General features: G+C 39.2%; 1 protein-coding gene across 1 annotated transcript in view; it reads left to right on the forward strand.

The window, feature by feature from the left end:
- adamts17 (ADAM metallopeptidase with thrombospondin type 1 motif, 17) overlaps positions 1 to 21,703 on the forward strand; it is a 126,553-nt gene that overhangs the window by 87,668 nt on the left and 17,182 nt on the right. The window contains exons 17-22 of the mRNA XM_062390686.1: positions 1,800 to 1,880; positions 4,958 to 5,115; positions 9,553 to 9,712; positions 13,298 to 13,433; positions 15,381 to 15,585; positions 18,887 to 19,039. Of these exons, the coding sequence (XP_062246670.1) occupies positions 1,800 to 1,880; positions 4,958 to 5,115; positions 9,553 to 9,712; positions 13,298 to 13,433; positions 15,381 to 15,585; positions 18,887 to 19,039 (893 nt within the window). The remainder of the gene's footprint in view (positions 1 to 1,799; positions 1,881 to 4,957; positions 5,116 to 9,552; positions 9,713 to 13,297; positions 13,434 to 15,380; positions 15,586 to 18,886; positions 19,040 to 21,703) is intronic.

Genomic DNA, 21,703 nt, shown 5'->3' on the forward strand with positions numbered 1-21,703 from the left:
ATCAACCTGATATAAAAAAATGAGTAGAGCTGTGGTATCTTGAATGAAAGTTAAACTCTATATCAGGGGTCTTCAACGTTTTTCAGGCCAAGGACCCCCAAACTGCTGGAGAGATGGAGATTTATATATTGTATAAAGATTTGTTTTATATTAAACTGGGCCTAGTGCCATATATAAACATTGCTACCCTGTTATTGTGCATTCAACACTAAGCTATTCAAATATTAGAAGGGGTGCATATATTCATGTTTTTAATTTAAACATGTGCAAGGTACCGGTTGGCCATGCCACTGCCATTCATAAACATATATCTTGCATACAACACTGAGCTATTAAAGTAATTCACAGATTCATTTTTTTATTTTAAACATACATGTAGAAGAGACAGTGAATCCTCAAGCCGTCTGTGGATGCCACACATACTCCCACAGTAGTGAGATGTCGGACCCTGATGGGTTGCACACAACTTATCTAACCTTGGACGGATGGAGGTTGTCGGCCAGAGGGTCAATCAGACTCACATGCATGTTTTTTCCCACAAATTTAAATTTAAATTTTAAATTTGTGGGGAAAAAAATTGTTAGAAAATAAATCAAAAATTATAAAAATTATAAAAAATTGTCCAATCAACCAAACATTTCGCGACCCCCCCTGCAGTAATTCCCCTGCCCCCTAGGGGTCGCGGACCCCTGTTGAAGACCTCTGCTCTATATTATCCAAAATATCTTTGTGTTGAGAAAAAGTGTTGCTCTGTAACAGATAACAGATCTGTTACAGATCTGTAACTGTAAAAAGTAAGTTGTAATAGCCTCATCTAAACTATATTTGGTGAAGCTATAGTCTGTCATACCTCCAGGTTGATATTTTATCTATTTTGTAGAAATGACAGTGAAGTTGTTATTGAACTCAAGTGAGGTTCTTTGTGCTTTTCACCACCAAAATACTGCAAACTTGAATCATTGGTCAAACAGTTGCTGTCAGATTGAGCTGCTTTGTATTGAAATAATGCCCAGCAAGTATAAAAGAGGTGTGCTGTTTCTGGAGAAGGGCTGGTGGCTGGTTAGCTGTGTTATGGTGCCTAACCGCATCACCAACCCCAAAAAATAACTCACCCTAGGGTATCAAACTTACTGTAAATAGTGGTTAATAAACAGCTTAAGCTTTACTTTTATTATTTATCACTTTTTCCGACCCTTCGCTACATGCCATGATTCGTCATGGAAACCCATCAGTCAGCTGGTTAATTAAATATTCATGAGGTTCTTTGCTTTGACCATTTACGGTTGAATACGGGCGTGCAGAGGGAGACCCACGTATGAACGTTTCCAGGTGGATTCTGATTTATAAATGGAAAATTGCTTTCAGCTGTGCGTGCGCACTTCATAAATCTGATTTTTTGGGGGGGCTTAAGCCATTTTAGTATTTTGTGCTCACATACACTTTTAGTATGAATCATGTTATAGATGAGGCCCCAGGGCTTGACACAAACCTACTGAAACTGAAAACAAATCATGCTCAAACCTTTACTTACAAGTTTCTACAAAATGTTTTGTGATGGGTCATGAAGTTCTGGTAATCAGTAATAAAAGGTCCTTTAATCACTCAAACCCAAAGAAGAATTTTAAAATGTTCTGATAAAAAACTGTAAACATATCTCAAGAGGGAGTTCTTTAAAGTGTGGTGGATTGGGAATCTTTGATATAGACATAAGTCTATAGGTCACCAGCCTTCCCTGTCTCCATGTCCACCTCTGACTGTCTCTAAGTATGTTTTCACTCACGTATCTGTCTTTCTATCAGGCTACATCGAGGCTGTGGTTATCCCTGCAGGAGCCAGGAGAATCAAAGTTGTGGAGGACAAACCTTCACATAGCTTTCTGGGTAATGATGCATGTGTCTTTTTACAGGGTGTACTTAGAGATATGGGCACAAACAAATATTATGTTCGTGTGAATGAGCATTTCACATATTCGGCCAATGTGCGTGTTCACAAACACAGCTGCTTGAGTGCTACCAAAATGCATTCATGTCTGAATGAAAAAAATGGTGGCTTTTCTTGAGATATTTGGAAACTCTGGAATCAAAGGTTTGAAGCCTGAACTGAACTGATTCTTATTTTCAAAAACGGGGCATTGTCTCACCAAAAGGTTTTCAAAGTATTCATACCATGGTTCATACTTACTGGATTATTAGTAGTTGATCCAGATATACAGTTGCAATCAGAAATATTCAACCCCCTCACCTCAATAGATATTATAGTGATGTGGGTGACAGATAATGACAATAAATGACAAAAAAAACTCATCAAACAACAAAAGATATTTATTGATGCGTATTTTAGTTATTTTGACAACAGAAGTTGACTTAACTTTGAAGTTCAAATGAAAAATGTAACTCTTTCAACACATGTGAATGTGCAGTATTATTCAACCCCCCAGCTTCAGTACTTTGTGGCGCATCCTCTAGCTTTAATAACTTTTAAAAAATGTTTTCGTAAGTGCGGACAAGCTTCTTAAACCTCTCGATTGGAATCTTTGCCCATTTTTGAAGTGCAAAAGCCTCTAGATCAGTGATGTTTGATGGCTTCCCGTTTAAATTGAAGGGTTTAATTTGTCAACAGAAGGCATCACATTCCTCTTTAAAATGGCCTGGTATTTCTGTGACCCATGATGCCATGTACACAATAAAGATTGCTAGTTCCTGCCGTAGAAACAGCCTAATATCATCTTTGACCAACCTCCATGCTGGACTGTGGGGATGGTATTCTTCTGGTCTTAAGCCTGGCCTTTCACACGCCAGACATACCGCTGGTCCATACGTCCAAACAGTTTCAGTTTGGTTTCATCAGTCCATAGAACTGTCACCCAAAACTCTGTAGTCTTATCCAAATTCCTCCTGGCATATTCTAGTCGACTTTTGATGTTCCTTGTCGTCAAGGGCTGAGTGTGTCTTGAAGCCGACCATGAAGTCCTTTTTTATTCAGTGCACGTCTTATAGTTGCCACTGACGCACTTGTACCAGCCTTCATCAGGTCATCCTGTAGGTGTCTTGCAGTCACACAGGGGTTTATCTGAGTTGTTCTGACTAAGTTGCTGAGGATCCTTGATGAAATGTTGGCCTTTCTTCCACGGCCAGGCAGGTTTGAAGCTGCTCCATCAGTTTGAAACTTCCTTATAATGTTCCCAATGGTGTCTCTTGGAATATAATTTTTTTGGGGAAATCTTCGTCTACCCAAGGCCTTTCAGGTGTGATGAAATAATCTCCTCTCTCAGCTTTTGTGGAAACTCCTTTGTCTTTCCCATGGTTGCAACTCACCTTGAATACCTTCATGGGTAGTGTTTATATATGCATCATAGTTGAAGCAAATGAAGGATCAGTATAGAGTTCCCAAAGGCTTAATAATGTTTCAACTCAATTTTAGGACAAAAAAAAACAATAATATTATATAGGGGATGAATAATTGTGAAATGGCTATCTGAACAAAATATACTGCTACACACAAATACTACATCATGCATTTTCCGTGTTGATTTTCTGCATCACTCAACTCATAAAGAAGTCATCCGAAGCAGAATCTTGCTCAAAGAGCTCAAAGAGCAAGATTCTGTCAACTTTAATTGATAAATCCTTAAAATCTTTGGGGGGTTGAATATTTCTGATTGCAACTGTATATATGTACATTGAAAATTTAACTGGATTTTTACTCCCTCTGAAATGAATGTTAAACAATTGGAAAGCATAATAAATCCCCACCACAACCTCTCCTGCATCAGAAGGTGTGGGAAGCAACAACTGAAAAGTTGTGTCTCTAGCTATATTGACATCAGCTAATGAGTTCAGCCACTACTTTATTAAGGCAGAATTTAAGGTTAGTATGATTTCCTGAGTGGGTTAAGCTCACATTCAGCAGTCCCTGATGAAACAAGAGGACACAAATGTTAAAGGGGCAGCCAGTGAAATGTGATGGTAGCTGATGAGTCCCAAAGAACTAAGATTCCAACAAAAAATGAGCACATCATAGAAACTTGTGATGTTTCCAAAGATATACAAAGCAGCAGCTGAATATCACCATCTGTGGCAATAGGATATTTACATTAACAAAATCTTGACTCTAAGAAATTTCAGTCTTTGTCTTCAGAAAACCTACAATCCACTTCTAGGGTAGCATCAGAGACAGAATTTTAGCATTTGGTCAACACATAGGAAGCATCCTCCAGTTCAACTTTTACTGATTGTGTCCAAGAAAAAAACTATTACTCACAAATTGACAAGTTTAATTTTTTGCCTAAGGACTTGAAAAGGAATCTGAGGGACATTGCCAGCAAATAATTTGGCCAAATGAAAAAAAGTTACATTTATTGGCATCAAATCGAATCCAGCATGTTCAGAGTGGACCTGCAGGACAACCACAGTGACTGTCCAACATGTCAATGGTTGAAAGAAATAAATAAGACCTATAGACAATTTTTTTTTCCTGACCTGAGTCAAATAGATAATGGAGCATAACCCCTCCGTAGAAGCGAAAAGAATAATTTGTGAAGAAACATCTACAAAGCAGGTATCATCCATGTTAAACAGGATCAAACCTGCCATCAATAATAAAGACAGCGACATAAAATAATTATAAATATAATATAACAAAATATGACAAACCCTAACCCTTACTAAGGAAATTAATTAATCCTGAATTTGTTGTGATTTCAATACAATTTCAATGTTCTCTACTGAATCTTCAGTGTAAAACTGACCAATTTTAAAAAGCAAGTCACACAATATTACTATACAGATACTGTACTATACTGTTGAACAACAGACAAAACCAGGAACCAACAGGTGATATCAGCCTACCTAGAATTGGACTTGCCTAAATGGGCAGAACATCTGGTCATTATTCTATGTCAAACATAGGGTTTTTGCATATAAAGTGTTACCTCTGACCTCTAATATCTTCCTCAAAGCCTTGAAAGACTCTGGTAAGAGATCCATCAACAGTGACTGGAAGATTGAGCTTCCAGGGGAGTTTGAGCTGGCCGGGACCACAGTGCGCTACGTGAGAAGGGGACTGTGGGAGAAGATGTCTGCCAAAGGACCCACTAAGACCCCCTTACACCTTATGGTAAACACATGAGTCATACTGTTCTTTGTTTTTTTTTAACATAATACAAACTTAAATGCACATTACATCAATTTGATCATATTGATAATACGCAGAAGTCCACATGCACAGCATGTGTTCAATCTGGTGCAGATTGGTCCAGGAACATGAAAATAGGCCTGCCTCAGGTTCACTCAGACATTCAACTAAGAATTAGACATGCGCTTACCAACCACATACAGTTAGGTCCATAAATATTTGGACATTGACACAATTTACATCATTTTGGCTCTATACACCACCACAATGGATTTGAAATGAAACAATCAAGATGTGCTTTAAGTGCAGACGTTCATCTTTAATTTGAGGGTATTAACATCCAAATCAGGTGAACGTTGTAGGAATTACAACACATTTTAAATGTGACCCTCCCTTTTTAAGGGACCAAAAGTAATTGGACAAACTAACATAATCATAAGTGTAATTGTCACTTTTAATACTTGGTTGCAAATCTTTTGCAGTCAATGACAGCCTGAAGTCTGGAACACATAGACATCACCTGAAGCTGGGTTTAGTCCCTGGTAATGCTCTGCCAGGCCTCTACTGCAACTGTCTTCAGTTCCTTTTTATTCTTGGGGCATTTGCCCTTCAGTTTTGTCTTCAGCAAGTGAAATGCATGCTCAATTGGATTCAGGTCAGGTGATTCACTTGGCCATACTCTTCTCTTCCCATCATTCTGGTACAGGTTGATCTTTGTCTCATCTGTCCATAGGATGTTGTTCCAGAACTGTACAGGCTCTTTTAGATGTTTTTTGGCAAACTTTAATCTGGTCTTCCTGTTTTTGAGGTTCACCAATGGTTTACATCTTGTAGTGAACCCTCTGTATTTACTCTGGTGAAGTCTTCTCTTGATTGATGACTTTGACACAGATACGCCTACCACCTGGAGAGTGTTCTTGATCTGGCCAACTGTTGTGAAGGGGTGTTTCTTCACCAGGGAAATAATTCTTCTGTCATGCACCACAGTTGTTTTCCGTGGTCTTCTGGTTGTTTTGGTGTTGCTGAGCTCCCCAGTGCATTCTTTCTTTTTAAGAATGTACCAAACAGTTGATTTGGCCCAACCTAATGTTTTTGCTATCTCTCTGATAGGTTTGTTTAGATTTTTCAGCCTAATGATGACTTGCTTCACTGATAGTGACAGCTCTTTGGACTTCATATTGAGAGTTGACAGCAACAGATTCCAAACACAAATACCACACTTGAAATTAACTCTAGACCTTTTATCTGCTACTTGTCAATGACATAACGAGGGGATAACACACACCTGGCCACCTGGAACAGCTGAGCAAACAAATTGTCAAATTACTTTTGGTCCCTTAAAAAGGGGGGGTGCTACATATAAAATGTGCTGTAATTCCTACACCGTTCACCTGATTTGGATCCTCAAATTAAAGCTGAACATCTTGATTGTTTCATAAAAAATCCAGTGTGGGGGTGTACAGAGCCAAAATGATGCAAATTGTGTCAATGTCCAAATATTTATGGACCTAACTGTATGTGATGGCGGTTCTCTTTTTGATTCCAGACAATTTTCTTGGCTGTTGAGGGGCACAAGTCATGAACACAGCACTGACATATCAGCTGCTGCTGGTAACATGGTTGATGGGAGCGCTGATATGAATCAGTACAGAACACAAAGCAAGGAACTGAATGGGTGTAAAAGTGTCTGGAAATGATAACAGTAGAAAGCTCATGTTTGGTTAGAATTTTTTTTTTAAAGTGGAGGTAGTTGAATGTTGCCTGCTCTCTGAGAGCTACAACTTGATCTTGTTTAAATTTGACAGAGACAACACACTTCTTTTGTGTGATAGTTTCACTCGTACAAGTGTGCCAACCACTTTATACAGTTTTCTGGCTCGTGGCTGCATAAGCCATTGTTTGGATAGTAGCCTCCATGTTGTTCTTTAGGTGGACGAAATTAGAACCCACTCTTGATAAAGGTCAAGCAAAACCTCTACAGCACTTTACATAATTTCTATTTGGAGAGAGTTTCAAGAGCTGATCTCTTAACAGGGGAGGGGGTTTTGATCATCATGTCATCATGATGGGGTCAATTCCATGGATACACTCAAATGAAAGACTACACTATACAACCACATACAGGTGAATTTAGGATTAATACATTGCAGTACATCCAATCCCTGTCAAGATTTGGGACTGACAATAACAAATATGTTGTCTCTTTCTGAAACACAAAGATCATTGTACAAATCACCAAACCTTAATTAATATTAAGATTCAGATTAAGATTCATAATGTACAACACTTGATGACCAGAAAAAATAATGCTTGGCTTTTGTCAGATATGGGATATTTGTGTAATTGGTTGTCTCCAAGTTTGTGAAGGAAGAAGCTTCCTTCTGTATCACCACAAAACTACAACTCTTTTTGTAGTCCAAACAACTCTTATAGTTTCCTAATAGTGACTTCCAGCAGGACTAGGCTCCATGTGACAAAGTAAAAGACATCTCAAACTGGTTTCATGAACGCCAGACACCGCTTGTGAATCCAGTAGAACCTTTGAAATCTGCAGAAATGATGTGATGTGGTCATGTCAACCTGGAGTAGGATGTTAAAGGAAGGTTTCCAATAACTACCTATTGTCAGTAGGGTGTTAATAAAGTGCTCCATGAGTGTAGCTCTGTACTTAATTTGCTGAAGAGAACACACACAGTCACCCCGTGCAGAGCTGGAGACATGGCTGAACAGCTCATTACACTTTTGGGCATAACTGTAAGGCATTGGTCTGGAGTGTAATGGAAGCTAATTAATCCAATTCAGGGATTTCCATTTTCTGACTCTATGTTCATGATCTGTGTATGGTCTAAAGCATGATGGGTCCAAATACACATGTACACAATGCCCATAAAACATTCCCCCACCACTGTGGAGTGTCAGGGTGCTCTTTGAACTACACAATCTATATTTTTTCATCTGTGTAGTAAGTGTAGATGAGCCCAGTTTTCCTACCCTTATGATGTTAGCACCAACACGTTATGGGCCCAGGAGGGAACTTGAAAGCAGATGGCAGTGGTTATATTTCAACGGAGAGGAGAAGAATTATGAGTTAAAGGGGACACAGTTTTAGGGCCATCTGCCGCTGTTAGGACTAAAAGCGGCCATCTTAGATGAGTCAGGTGAGAAAAATGAAGGTAACAATGAAGCAGAAAATTAAGAAGTTTAAGCCGAGTTGATACAGTTTTTGGATGTTAAAAGTCTTCCCCTAATATTGGGAGAGGCATCGGACAACTGAAGAAAAGCTATACAGATACTGAGGGGAAATTACGATGATGTCTCACAACTTGAGAAGTTAATAGTGTTAATGAAAATCAAGGGCAAGTCTAACCTGAACTGTGAAGTCTTTAAACTAGGGAAAGGTTTTCAGAGCAGGAACAGAGATCCAGATGAACGAAGGTTGTCTCAACAGTAAAATAATATTATGTTGCAGCAATGAAATTGTGTTTATAAATATTGTTTACTTTTATTTAAAATGACCGTTGCAATGATTTCAACCATATCTGCTTATGTTTTGGGGACATTCATCCTTGTTTTCTTGGAAAAAGCAGATGTGAACAGGAACCAATAGACACTGTCTACGACTTCAGTCCTACACTCTAATTCTGAACAAAATAAAAAACATAATTGGTCTATTCATCTCCTCCGGTGCGCTCTCCTCCCTCTCCATTCTCCGGCTGCTCCACTGTGGGACTGGTTGTATTGACAGACCTCACCTAATCTTTTTGACTCCAATTAGCTTTTCTTAACATCATTGGCTAAAGGGCTCACATTAGTTTTCCAACCTTCACTATGAATGAATTATGTTTGCAGTATGAACGAAAAACCATAACAGGATTTTTGTCATTATTAGGTAAAACAGATTGTATTCTTTCTTTAACTTAAATGAAGATCCAACCATGTTTTAAGACACATTTATACATTAATGCAGATTGTTGCCATTGTATTACAGTGTGGAGGTGGAATATTAATTCAAAAAAATGCAGGTAGACTAGCTGAAAACAGAGACAAAAACTGAGACTTCTCTATTATATCCAGACCATGCACACACACACACGCACTGCCCAAAGCACAACTGGAATAGCCGGACCATAACAGTTTGGCTCGGCACATCCCCTGCTGTGTGGCTGCAGTGGAAACATGTCATCACAGTAGGCCAGCCACAGCACAGTTAAAGTGGACCAACCTGGGTCCTTGGAAAAACCCTACCAGAGTTAAATTGGAAGCAACCACAATAAACTTGGCTACATTTGCTTTCTATCATCTTCTGGTGAATATTGAATATTAGTTTAGCAAATAAATATTAGAGGACGATAAAACAAGTGAAGGTTGCTAAGATTAAGAAGCAGCTTCTCTTTGTCTAAACATCTGTCGTGTTCCCAGGTGCTGCTCTTTCATGACCAGAGCTATGGTATCCACTATGAGTACACAGTGTCTCTGAACACATCTCAGGGCAGGAGAAATGAGGAGCACAAGGAACAAGAGTATCTCTACATCTGGACGCACAGCAGCTGGCAGGACTGTACTGTCCAATGTGGAGGAGGTAACACACACTCAAACAGTATATGCACATGCAAACTATAACTCATGGACATAAACTCATCATCATTATCACATAATGTCATGTAAAACATTATCTCTCTGGGGAAACGAAGGTTGTCTCAACAGTAAAATAATATTATGTTGCAGCAATGAAATTGTGTTTATAAATATTGTTTACTTTTATTTAAAATGACCGTTGCCATGATTTCAACCATATCTGCTTATGTTTTGGGGACATTCATCCTTGTTTTCTTGGAAAAAGCAGATGTGAACAGGAGCCAATAGACACTGTCTACGACTTCAGTCCTACACTCTAATTCTGAACAAAATAAAAAACATAATTTACTACTTAACATATCACCATACATGTGTTTGCATCCCTGTACTCAAGTGAATCAGGTCAAAACATTATTCCAAAGCTTCCAAAAATCTTATCTCAATGCCAGGGTAGGAGGAGCAAAAAGGATGAACACAAGTGCATTACTGGCGTGGCACTTTGACCAAGTTTTCTTTCTATCAGCTGTTGACAACAGTGAATCCTTTCAACAGGAAGTGGTAGCCAACAAATGACCGGATGCGCTTTGTGTTTGTGCATGGGGGCTTGAGCTATTGACCGATGACAGAAAACCAAAACATCAGATTGAATTATCATATTCAACTTGTTCCATCCAAACATCAAGGCCCCTGCAATAAAAGAGATATGTTCTATCTTCTCAAATCAGGATGACTGATGATTATATTACATAAATAATCAAATTTTGTGCTGCTCTACTCAGTTCAGCTCAGGGATCACATATCACAGATCAATAGAATCTATTTCAGCTGATCAGACATCGCTGAACCCTCTATTGTTCCTCATCCTTCCATTCTCATGCACCCATCATGCAGAATCACGCATGAGTGTCAAGGTAGTATTTATTTATTAAGAGCATCGGACCGATTCCCTCACATCAGTGGATCCTCACCTCCTTTCTGGAATATTATTTGGAAAGTTTATTAATTTCTTGTAAGTGATCTCCAGTTTATATATTTTTCATGGGTTAGAGTTTGCGTGAAATCCCGAAAATGTTGTTTGTTTTTATAAATCCTAACCTGTGTGTGAGAAGTGGCATACGTAGGTTTCAGGTCCCGTGTTGTGCGTTCGCAATGGTTATAAATAGACCCCAGGTCTAATTCTTGTTATTATAAAGATCCTAACACAAAATGTGACAATGATTCTTGCGAAACACAAGCATGAGTTTTACTGTTTTGTTGGTTGCGTGTTTACAGAAGCGTGTTTGCATTGCATTGACAGTAGACTTTACATCCGACCTTGATCTCAAATCTAATCCACCAGTAAGAAGTAATCCGCTGAGCTGTGGTGGGTTACCCCCGGCCAGCTGACTCCTAATCCAGAAGCACCTGACCTCATCTCCTGGATAAAATATTTCTCGTAATAATTTGGCTATATCAGGTGGATAATTATAATTTTCCACTGAAGGAAACTCACTCACTATAACAGGTAGTAGCAAATTGCACAAAGTGCATAGTGGCAGTGGAAACTGTATAAACATACAAACATTAGCACTAGCTAAAATGTTTTTCTTTGGAATAAATCCTCATCTATGCCCTCATTATTGAAAAATTTGTTGTTGCCCCCTGTATACAGCACTGCCAGCTCCGGGTCTTTTTTAGAACAAATCAAGTCAGAATATGGTAAAGTACCTTGTTTAATTGAGGTGTGCTGGTTTAGCAGGGGCAATGTGTTGAAAAGGTGTTTTGAGTTAAGAGTAAAGGTGAAGATATTTCATTTAGTTAGTTCAGTAACTTTCTGTTATATCACTTATTTAGAGCAAGGAAAGATTTGCATGTACTAATTAAGAAAGCTGTTCTAATTTTGGAAAAATCTTCTGTAAATAAAGATGTTTAGAAATATTGCCCTTTCTTGTACTCCTTGAACATTGAAGTGGCCCTTCCTTGAGATTACACTACCCTTAGTCGCCCCAAGCTTATTTGAGCTTGAGTCCCCTGCTTTAATGAAGGTTTACAGTACCTGGTTGAATCAGAGATGCCTAGAATTCAGCCTGTATTCAGGCTGTACTTACAAAAATAACAGATAAGGATCCCAATAAAAGTATGTCACCATGACATGTGTAACAGTATTGGCTAAATAAGATATGTGGGTATGTCTTGGCATGTAACAGTCCGGTAAATCTAAGAAGATCAGATAATAGTTTTGGCCTGTTAAACCACATGCGGAGTTGATGGGGGAAGAATTTCAGGGAGTTTGGACAAAGAGACGGATCAGTGTAGAACCAGTTGCTAATCCAATCCGATGATGATATTTGACATATTTGACCCCACGCCAACACGCCAACACACCCACACCCCCACACACACAGCCCAGGGTAATTATAACCCCTACCTACCCCCATGCTGATTTCTTGAGCAGCTCTTTTATCCTCTTAATGCGTGCTGATATTAGTACCCAGCGTTCAAAACTTTTCAATTTATGAGGTCAGGTGCTTCTGGATTAGTTGTCAGCAAAGCAGCTGGGGGTCAGCCCACTGCTGCTCAACTTATGTCTTTTTAATAACACATCACACATCGGGTGTGCAGGGGAATAAGAGCTGCATTTTTTCTTGTTAGGACACAACGGCACACTTACTAAAGTCTCACAAGTTGATCCCCAATAAACAACCAACAGTCCCAGAGATTAGTCTGTACCTATTCATGATCCAACACATAGTCTTAAGCATATAGAGCAAGTGCATTTAGGGTATTTCCAACCCTTTATTGTTTAATGTTTGAACATAAAGTCAGTATAACATGCATATTGTTCACAATGGTTGTACTTAAACTATTTATTAATAATAGATGTTTATTAAGCATAAGATGCAATAAATCAGTCAGAGTACCATCACCAATTCCCTATTAAATCCTGGTGGGCTTGCACCTTGGTAGTAAGAGAGAACAACGTCTCTGAAGAAGAAACAGCTCTGCTCATGCTTGTGTGAAATCAGATCATCTTTGTTTGTAGCAAGCATGTCAACACTTTATGTCATAACAATGCACTTTAAAAAAAAGGTATTGACTTCAGAGTACCTGTCTGCTGCCTCAATATGGCGATGGTTCAGCAACGCACCTGTTGACACATAATTTTAATGCCAACATACCATTGATGTGTTCAGATGGGTGCAAGTGCATATGCTCTTTAAACAATGTCATGAAAATTGACGATTGTTCTGGTATAAAGCTGTACGACTTTAGAGCAGGTCTAAGAAAGGGCTTGTTGAGGTGAGAATCAGTGTTATTTTACTATTTTACTAATATACCCACTTATCCTTTAGTGACACATCTATGTCACCAAGTTACATCCGACATGGCTGAATAAAGACTAGTTTGGCTCAAATTTGTCTAGAGTCGTGACATTGCCACACACATCCTCGGAGCAGTTGACCAATCACAAATGTGGGCCAGCTGACCAATTAGAGCAGTGGGGCTTGTTTTGACACAGGCTGAGAGAGCCCGGTCTGCTTGTTGATAATGTTTGAACCAAAACCTCTTGATACCAGTTGACTACCATCTTATTTGTGTGTGTCTGCAGGTGAGCGGAGGACAGTGGTTTCCTGTATGAGGATAGCCAATAAAACCATGGAGGTGGTGAACGATAGCTACTGTCAACTGGAGAACCAACCACAGCCCCATGTGCGCTCCTGCAACTCTCACCCCTGCCAGTACCGGTGATGCATGTGCTCGCACACATACTTACAAACCCAAACACGCATTGATTCTTAGAGCTTAGACTCACTAGACTGACTATGTAAGATGGTCGCATGTCTGGTTTGATGTAATTTAACTAAAGAATCTTCGGTTAACATAAAATGAGTACATTTGTGTTTTTTAGTAAACACTTACAGTAGTTTGAGTATGTCACATTGCCAGATAGTTAAATATTTCAGTAATTTATCCAGGTCATCAGTGAATATGACCTTTAAGTTTCTCCTTGTTAGGGAAGCATTTTTATACGTAAGATATTTCTTTTACATTATTTCGTTTTTTTCAAAAGATTAGCATTTTAATTCAGCAACAGTCACGTTGTATTAAAGGGATAGTTCACTGAAAAAATGAACATTCACCCATTATCTGCTCACCACTATGTTGATGGAAGGGTGGTTGAAGTGTTTGAAAACAATTTTTTGTGGGAGTTTCAGGGGTAAAAAGTATTGCAGCCAGATCAAATACAATTGAAGTAACTGTCAAAAAAATGGTCTACATATAGATCCTGTGGTGTCATCCAAGTGTCCTTAAGTCCCAAAATTCAGATTCTACTTGATGCAGCCCCATTTACACCATGTTTTATGCCTAAATGTCCACTTCTGTAAGTAATGATGCTAGCAGAAGTAGTGTGAGAGAGCTTGTGTGCGTTGTCTGCAAACGTGAACACAGGGCCAGAGGAGGATATCAGCGCACATTTAGGCATAAAGCATGATGTAATGATGCCGTTTCTAGTCGAATTTAAAGTTCGGGGCTTCAGGACACTTGGATGACAGCACAGGATCAGTATGTAGGCCTTTTATGGCTGCAACGCTGTTTATCCCTGAAACTCCATACACGTTCTGTGGAATCAAACACACCCCACGATCGGCATAATAGTGTAGAGTAGATAATGAGTGAATTGTCTTTTTTTAAGGTGAACCATTCCTTTAAACTTTTCCCACTCTCATTAAAATTATATAGCCTGTTTAAAAATGATTGACTCATTTTAAAGGCCAAGTGCGTAGTAATTAGGGACATCTATCAGCAGAAATGTAGTATAAATATTCATATTTATTATATCAATATTAGTGTATAAATCAACTGAAACTTAGAATCAATGTATTTCATGACATTATAATTACCTATATATTTCTAGATGATATCCCTTCCACGGAGTCCACCATGTTTCAGACAAACCAAACACTGACTCTTGTGAGACCTTTCATGTTCTCCAAGTTTTTTTTTGTCTTTATATTCAGGGATTCTTTTTTTTCAATTGCAAGAAGGAAAATAATCCATGGACATTAATTAACAAAAGTCCATGTGTACGCTGCAACACATGCAGTTAAAGGGTGTCTTCTTAAGTGATCTAGACAGAGATATGTTACATTTCTGAAGGTTCCGGGGGGGATTTTAAAGGGCCCATATTGTGTAAAAATAAATTTTCTGAGCATTTGCTATCCATGATTACTTGAAGGAGGTCAGTAGGTACCCTCAAAGCATGAAACAGTCACGCCGCAGACTTTTTCACTCAGTCCATTTCATAGAAATATCTTATTTAAACGTGGCTTTTCGTACTTCCTCTTCGTAGGATGTCATCTTGAAATCGCACTCTTCTCTCAGCCATACCCAGCCAGTACCAGTCACGTCTCCAGGATAGTTGAAGTCATGCTTTCTTATCTCCCTCATGTTTATTGTGTTTTGTCTTCCTGATTTATTTTGACGCACTAACCTCTCTTTCAGGTACCCCCCCTCCCCATGTACTTTCTTGATTCTTGTTGTTCTGGATTTGTAACACTCATGGTTGAATGCACTTATTGTAATTCGCTTTAGATAAAAGAGACTGCTAAATGAAATGTAATGTAATGTAATGTCAATCTTAGAATCTAAGAATTAACAAACTTTCTGCAAACACTTGATGTGTCCTATAGGTGGGTGACAGGTGAGTGGGGTTCCTGCTCCGTCACATGTGGTAGAGGTCTTCAGCAGAGGGAGGTGGTTTGTGTTTACCACCTACAGAACGGCTCACTCATCCACACCAGGGGCCTGTACTGCCAGGGAGGAAAACCCACTGTTCTGCAGGACTGTGAGGGCCGCCTCTGCCTCACTGTGTGGGAGGCTTCAGAGTGGTCAAAGGTACGTTGAACACACACTGGGCTGATGTAATGTGAAAACCATTGCTGGCTCTGGGCCTTGTTTCCCATTAATGATTGATCACAGAAGGGAAATGTGTTTCCTAAGAGGGTTTCTGCATATGCTTTTGTATATGTATATGTAGGTTTTCCACCATCAAATATGTCAAAACAACTAAACCTGTGATCTATTTGTTGAGCTGTGTTCTTACATTGCCAAACCTGAAATCTGTCATTTTAATAAATGTAATGGTATGTTCCATTTTGTCTGTCAATGGCATCAAAATTTAACTTTCATCAAATTTTAAGTCACATTTTTTAATACAATTTTTAACTTCATATATCTGTCAACAGTACTAACATGGCAAATATCCCGCTGTTGTGTGGAGACCTTTTCCCTGTATGTCAACATTAATGGCTTTTCATAATTGTTTATGCATTTATTGTTGCTGTTCAATGATGTTTAGTGTTTACTCAGCATTGCTGTTATTAGTTTTATAGGATTTAATTTCTGAAGGTGATTCTACAGTGATGAGGAACTTAAAGGACAACAAAAGTAACAAATGTGACCCAAGGTTTAGCATTAATTACCTCGCCTGTGGTGACCAACCATCGACTGGCATGATTCAGTAGCTTTAGCTTTTCCTGTGGTTGGACTGCAACAAGCTGTCTGACTAAATCACCATAAATCTAGGTTAATGATTGAAGCTCTGCAGTGTATTTAGCTATACTGTCAAGTAAACTATCACAGAGAGAGCTAAAGGCAACTTAAGGTTGACTCCTTAACTTTACTGGCAGCGTGGCTCTCCAACCCTTACTGGGTTGGGGCTTATATCGTTTAAAAGTTGAATTTACCCTCCTTAGTCTCTCGGAAGGAAAGAAATAATAGAAGAGATGTATTTCCATATTAAATAATCATAATATGGACATTGTATGTGCCAAATTTGCATTATCTTCTTTAATGAAATATCCACAAATCCATTTATTCAAAATAGACAGTAGAAAACGAAATGAAAAAACATTCTCCTAATAACTTAAGAACTTTAATGATGTTTATTTATGTACATTTTTTATTTTTGGTGTGTTGTTGTGGTTATTAAACCTTAAGTGTGCAACCTTAAATGGTGTGCCTTTTGGAATTTAATAAATTTGGCTATCAGAAATATATTGGATATTAGTATTAAAGATATGAATAATGGGGTGTCAAATATAGCTCACCTGGTAGAGCTGCCACCCCATTGAGGCTAGGCCTCACCCATAGATGCCAAAGGTTTGAGTCCGACCTGCAGATCACATGGAATGGTTACACCTGTGGTTGAGGTCACATGTATGTGTTAAGTTTGTATAGATGTGCATGTGTGAGGTGTTGGTGCCAGGTTAGAGAAAGTATTTGTTAAAATTGCAAAGAAAGACTGTGAAGGGCATAACACTTAAGCATTTGCTTTCAAATAACTTATTACCAAAATATCACAGCAACATGAATCAAACTCCTGTTGTTGTGCATTTGCTGTTCACAAGTTGTGGCAGCTCGTGCTAAAGTTCTTAGCCAGGCTTCTGCGTCGCTGCCTCTTGGAAGGTTTTAGCAGTCTGCTTCAGGCAGGCCTACTTGGAGGTTGGAAGAGCTGGGGTAAAGAGAGGTCTCCCTGGCTGGGTGAGCTTGAGAGATACTCCTCTCCTACCGGAGAAGTAGGTAGAAAAGAGAGGGAGATACCCATTTCTCCATTGAAGTGTGTAGAAAGAAGAGTGGGGGTACTGGGATTTTATTGAGCTGATGACCTCAGGGGTCAGGGGGCACACAGAATCAGAATCAGAAGTATTTTATTGCCAAGTAGGTTTACACCTACAAGGAATTTGCTCTGGTTATTGGTGCATACAATGAACATAGAAACATAAAACGCAATAAATAAATACAACATACATAGGAAAAGCAATACAAAATTGAAAAATTGAAAACTAGTATATATTTACTCACTGTTTACTTCTTATTTACTCACTTTTTTAAATTTTTATACAAAGTATTTATTTTGACGTAAACATTTCTGAATAAAAATATATGAAAGATAAAAGATATAAAAAGTGAAGTAAAAAGTGAAATGCAAAATGCAAACAGTAAACAGCGTCCGATTGCAATATGCAATGTAATACAGTATAATATAATATGAGATAATGTGTTAATTTATTAATTTAACACATCCTTGAGATGTGGGGGTGGAATAAAAGTCTGAGTCAGGCGTGGGTCCCAGGCCTTGTTGATGAGGCCAACGGCAGCCGGGAAGAAGCTGGTCTTGTGGCGGGCGGTTTTTGTCCTCCTGCCCGAGGGAAGAACCTCAAAGAGTTTATGCCCCGGGTGAGAAGGATCAGCCACAATCTTGCCTGCACGCCTCAGGGACTTCGAGGCAAACAGGTCCTGTAGAGATGGCAGATTGCAGCCGATTACCTTCTCAGCAGAACGGATGATACGCTGTAGCCTCCTTTTAGTGTGACCAATAGTGGCTAAAAGTTGTGTCCAGGGGCAGGAAACATGTGGTTCCAGGCTTTGGCTACACATGTAGGCACAACAATTGCTCACAAATAATAGGTCATGGCTGAAAACAGCTGAGTTATCTCTCTATGCCAGGGGTGTCCAAACTACAGCCCGCGGGCCATCTGCGGCCCGCCATCGTTTTAATATTGTCCCGCCTCAACAAAAAAAAAAAATTGTTGGGGGAAACCAACAATTTAGTAGCATTTAAATGGCACTTAATTATAGCACTTTGTAGTTTTGCTCAAGTTTTGAAGAAATTGTACTTTCTTGATTTTGAGCAATACGACTCGTACTCCTCCGAGAAAAAAGCAGAAAAGGATGCAAAACTACCGGTTATTAACTGCTCCACTCTTGCCTGTGGTACAAGCAAATACAGACCTGTATCAGCTGCATAGAAAAACATTCCTGATCTATTTACAATGACTTCAAAATATTTGGAGGTAAAACTCATTTTACTTGCAATGAGCAATGAATACTTTCTCTTGCAGAATTGTGGAAAGCACTTCAATTTTAGTTTCAAAGATCCAATCAAGCCAATTTTTTCAGGCCGTTTTTTGGTCATCAGCATGTTGTCCTATTGCAAAAACTATTTGAACATGAGTTTGAATGAAATACAGTAATTGTAAAGCTTTGTTGACCTGTACCAAAATGGAGCTCTTTTATGTGTTTTTCTATGTATAAGCAGGATAGCAGTTGTCTTATCTTTATTTAGCTCTCTTCAAAAACCAAAAAGGAATTCAATCCATTCTATCTATCCTCACTTTACCACTTCTTTCTCCAGTGTTCGTCAGAATGTGGTCATGGTGTTCACCGGCGGACGGTATCGTGTACAAACCCTCAGGGTCTATGTGATCCCTTGTCCCAACCTTCTCAAGAGGAGCCCTGTGAGGACCACTCCAAATGTTACGAATGGAAGACTGGAGACTGGTCTAAGGTAACACCATCTTCAGAGTTATTTGTTCATGCACAGAAGGATAAATGTTGGACAAGGCTAGGAATAATCATTGATATTACCACAACTTTTACAAGTACAGCATTACTTTTGAATATTGTTTAATATATTCCACTGGCTTTATAGCCCTTGGCTGTGATTGGTCCGCTAACGCCAGCATTTCGGGACGACATCATTTCCGGACCTCAAACTTCATGTTTCAGTCCCTATAGCACATAAATCTAAATCACAACTACGACTCTATGATTAATGTGACAAGTGTGTTAAGCCAGCGGCGTTGTCCGGCTGACGGTGGCTGGTAAGAGCACTTACGGCATGTGTGTACGGTCACATACGGCTATAACGAACTTTCATAACGGGGCTAGCGGGCTAGCCCCCATGCTAACTGCGGTGGGAACAGCTCAAAAACCCGCTGACTTTAATCCCACGGCTGTCATGACACTGTTTCTCAAACACCGTCAGGTTAGAAGCTAACACTTGGTAGTAGTTAGTATCGGGTGTCCGTGCTGACTGTGTGTGGAAGCTGGGGGGGAAGCTAGCTGCCTCTGTGTAGCTTCAAGCTGTTGCAGCTGTTGAATTAGCAACGCAGTTTGGAAACAAGACCGGGCTACCGCTGCGCTAAGACACGATACCATAAGCATTTTGACCCGCTGGGTGTCACTTTATTTCAGCAAACACTGTCGCGTCATCAACAGCCTTTTTAGTTGTCATCGTTCACTGTGTGTGAGGAGCCGGGGGAACGTAAATAAACCAGCGTGGACTTCTTCTATATACCTCATAAGGTAGGCTTCTCTAAGCTCGACTTCCGTTGCGCCGACTACTGTTCTGGCGGTGAATTGTTTTCGGACCAAAAAGGCTCGTAGAAATATAAATCAAAAAGTGTCCGTCCGCTCCGTCCGCCCGTGACTCCGCAACGGACTCGGAGAAGCATACAGAGGCCTTCCAGGATTTTGCTTCCATACCTTTTACCTCAAGTACTTGCTTCATCAAGTCAAAAACTAACTAAACTATTCCCTAATTGCCTGATGGTCCGACCTCAAACATATTTCACTCAAATGTGTTGTGTTGTAGATTTAATTAAATTACACACACACAAACACACACACACACACACACATAGTATAATCGTTTTCGCCATGTTCATGTGGACACTGGGCAAAATGACAAAATTGCCTCATTCTTTTGGTCCAGCAGAACACCACCAGGGAAAACCATTAAGCGTGTAGTGTATGTCTGTTAAAGTCTGTTAAGATCACAACGTTCCACATGAGGTCATAGACAAAGGAGGAGCTGTCCTCAGCCTCCTTTTATGTGGTGGGAATTTGGCCGGAAGCTGCTGTTAAGAAAATAATTCACCATATTGCGTAGCAGAGAAAAGGAGGGACTGGGAGTAGTGAGGAAAGGGGTTGTGGGTAGTCCTTGTCATTAACCACTGCTATTGTCCTCCCTCTGTGTCCATATGCTTGTATTATTTCACCTGCAGGTATAGACAAAAAACAATACCTTTGGAATGAGAGGTCGGTTCCTGCACAATTAAGAATGCAGGCTGCAGGTCAGATGATTGACGAGATTAGAGCTAGAATCAAACATATACTGAAAAGGACCTTTCAAGATGTTTGGTTGATTTATTTTTCTTCAGAATGCGACCACAGATCACAACATGACTAAAATCTGATAATAAAAACAGATTGCCTACCATAAGCATAACGCTTGCATTCAAATTCAGTTTTCCCCATCCACATATAAACCAAAAAAAATGATACATCTCATCTCTAGCTGATAATCATCAACATCAGTTTCAGGAGTCAAATTCTCCCATGTAAAACTTTCATTCTTATCAATAATTTAGGTTTATTGGTTTCATAGTTTTTCATTGTTTTGAACCAGGACCTCCAGAATTTGCACCAATAACCATGAAAATAAGTTTTTAGTAGCTACACCTGTTGATTTTTCTTTGAGATACCTACAGTATAAATTCTACATTCTAGAAAAGTTTTTCAATGATGCATGAACAGGATGTTGCATGTGACGATACAATACTACATGTCTTCTTACTACCCGAATAAGCTAGTGAGTGAGACCAGCGGAAAATCACACAGATTGAGCTCAAGGCACACAGCTGTTCTACTCTTTACTTGTTACAAGTATTACAAGCTGTTGGATGCAATTATAATATCATTTCAAGGAACAAGTGTGTTCACTATCTTTCTGGATGGAGATATAAGTTGAGGAGATATCAGGATGTGTTTTTTTTTGGGGGGGGGGGGGTGATTGGAATAAGTGTTATAACAACCTTAGTTGTGTCATATATTTACTTCATATTTTACCAGTAAAAGGTGAAGAGCCTTGGATGATCAATGTTTGAAATCACTGTTCAATTTCCCAACAGTGGCACAGGTAGATTAAATAATTCACAAACCCTTAAACTTGCCCAATGCAAACCCCGTACATAGGTCTGTAGGTTTAAAAAAGTTGTAAAAAAACATTAATAATTTGTTCAGTGTTGCTGCTTTGGTCAAAGAGCAGTAAGACTTGGAGTTTTAACCAGGTGGGCTCTTTTGTGCATGTTCTCATCCTGCTTGTGTGAGTTTTCTTCTGTACTAATGCAAGAAATGCAGTTCAAAGTGTCTTTCTTTGTGTCAGCTT

This window comes from Platichthys flesus, chromosome 1, assembly GCF_949316205.1.
Source record: "Platichthys flesus chromosome 1, fPlaFle2.1, whole genome shotgun sequence".
In the NCBI taxonomy this organism is placed as follows: domain Eukaryota; kingdom Metazoa; phylum Chordata; class Actinopteri; order Pleuronectiformes; family Pleuronectidae; genus Platichthys; species Platichthys flesus.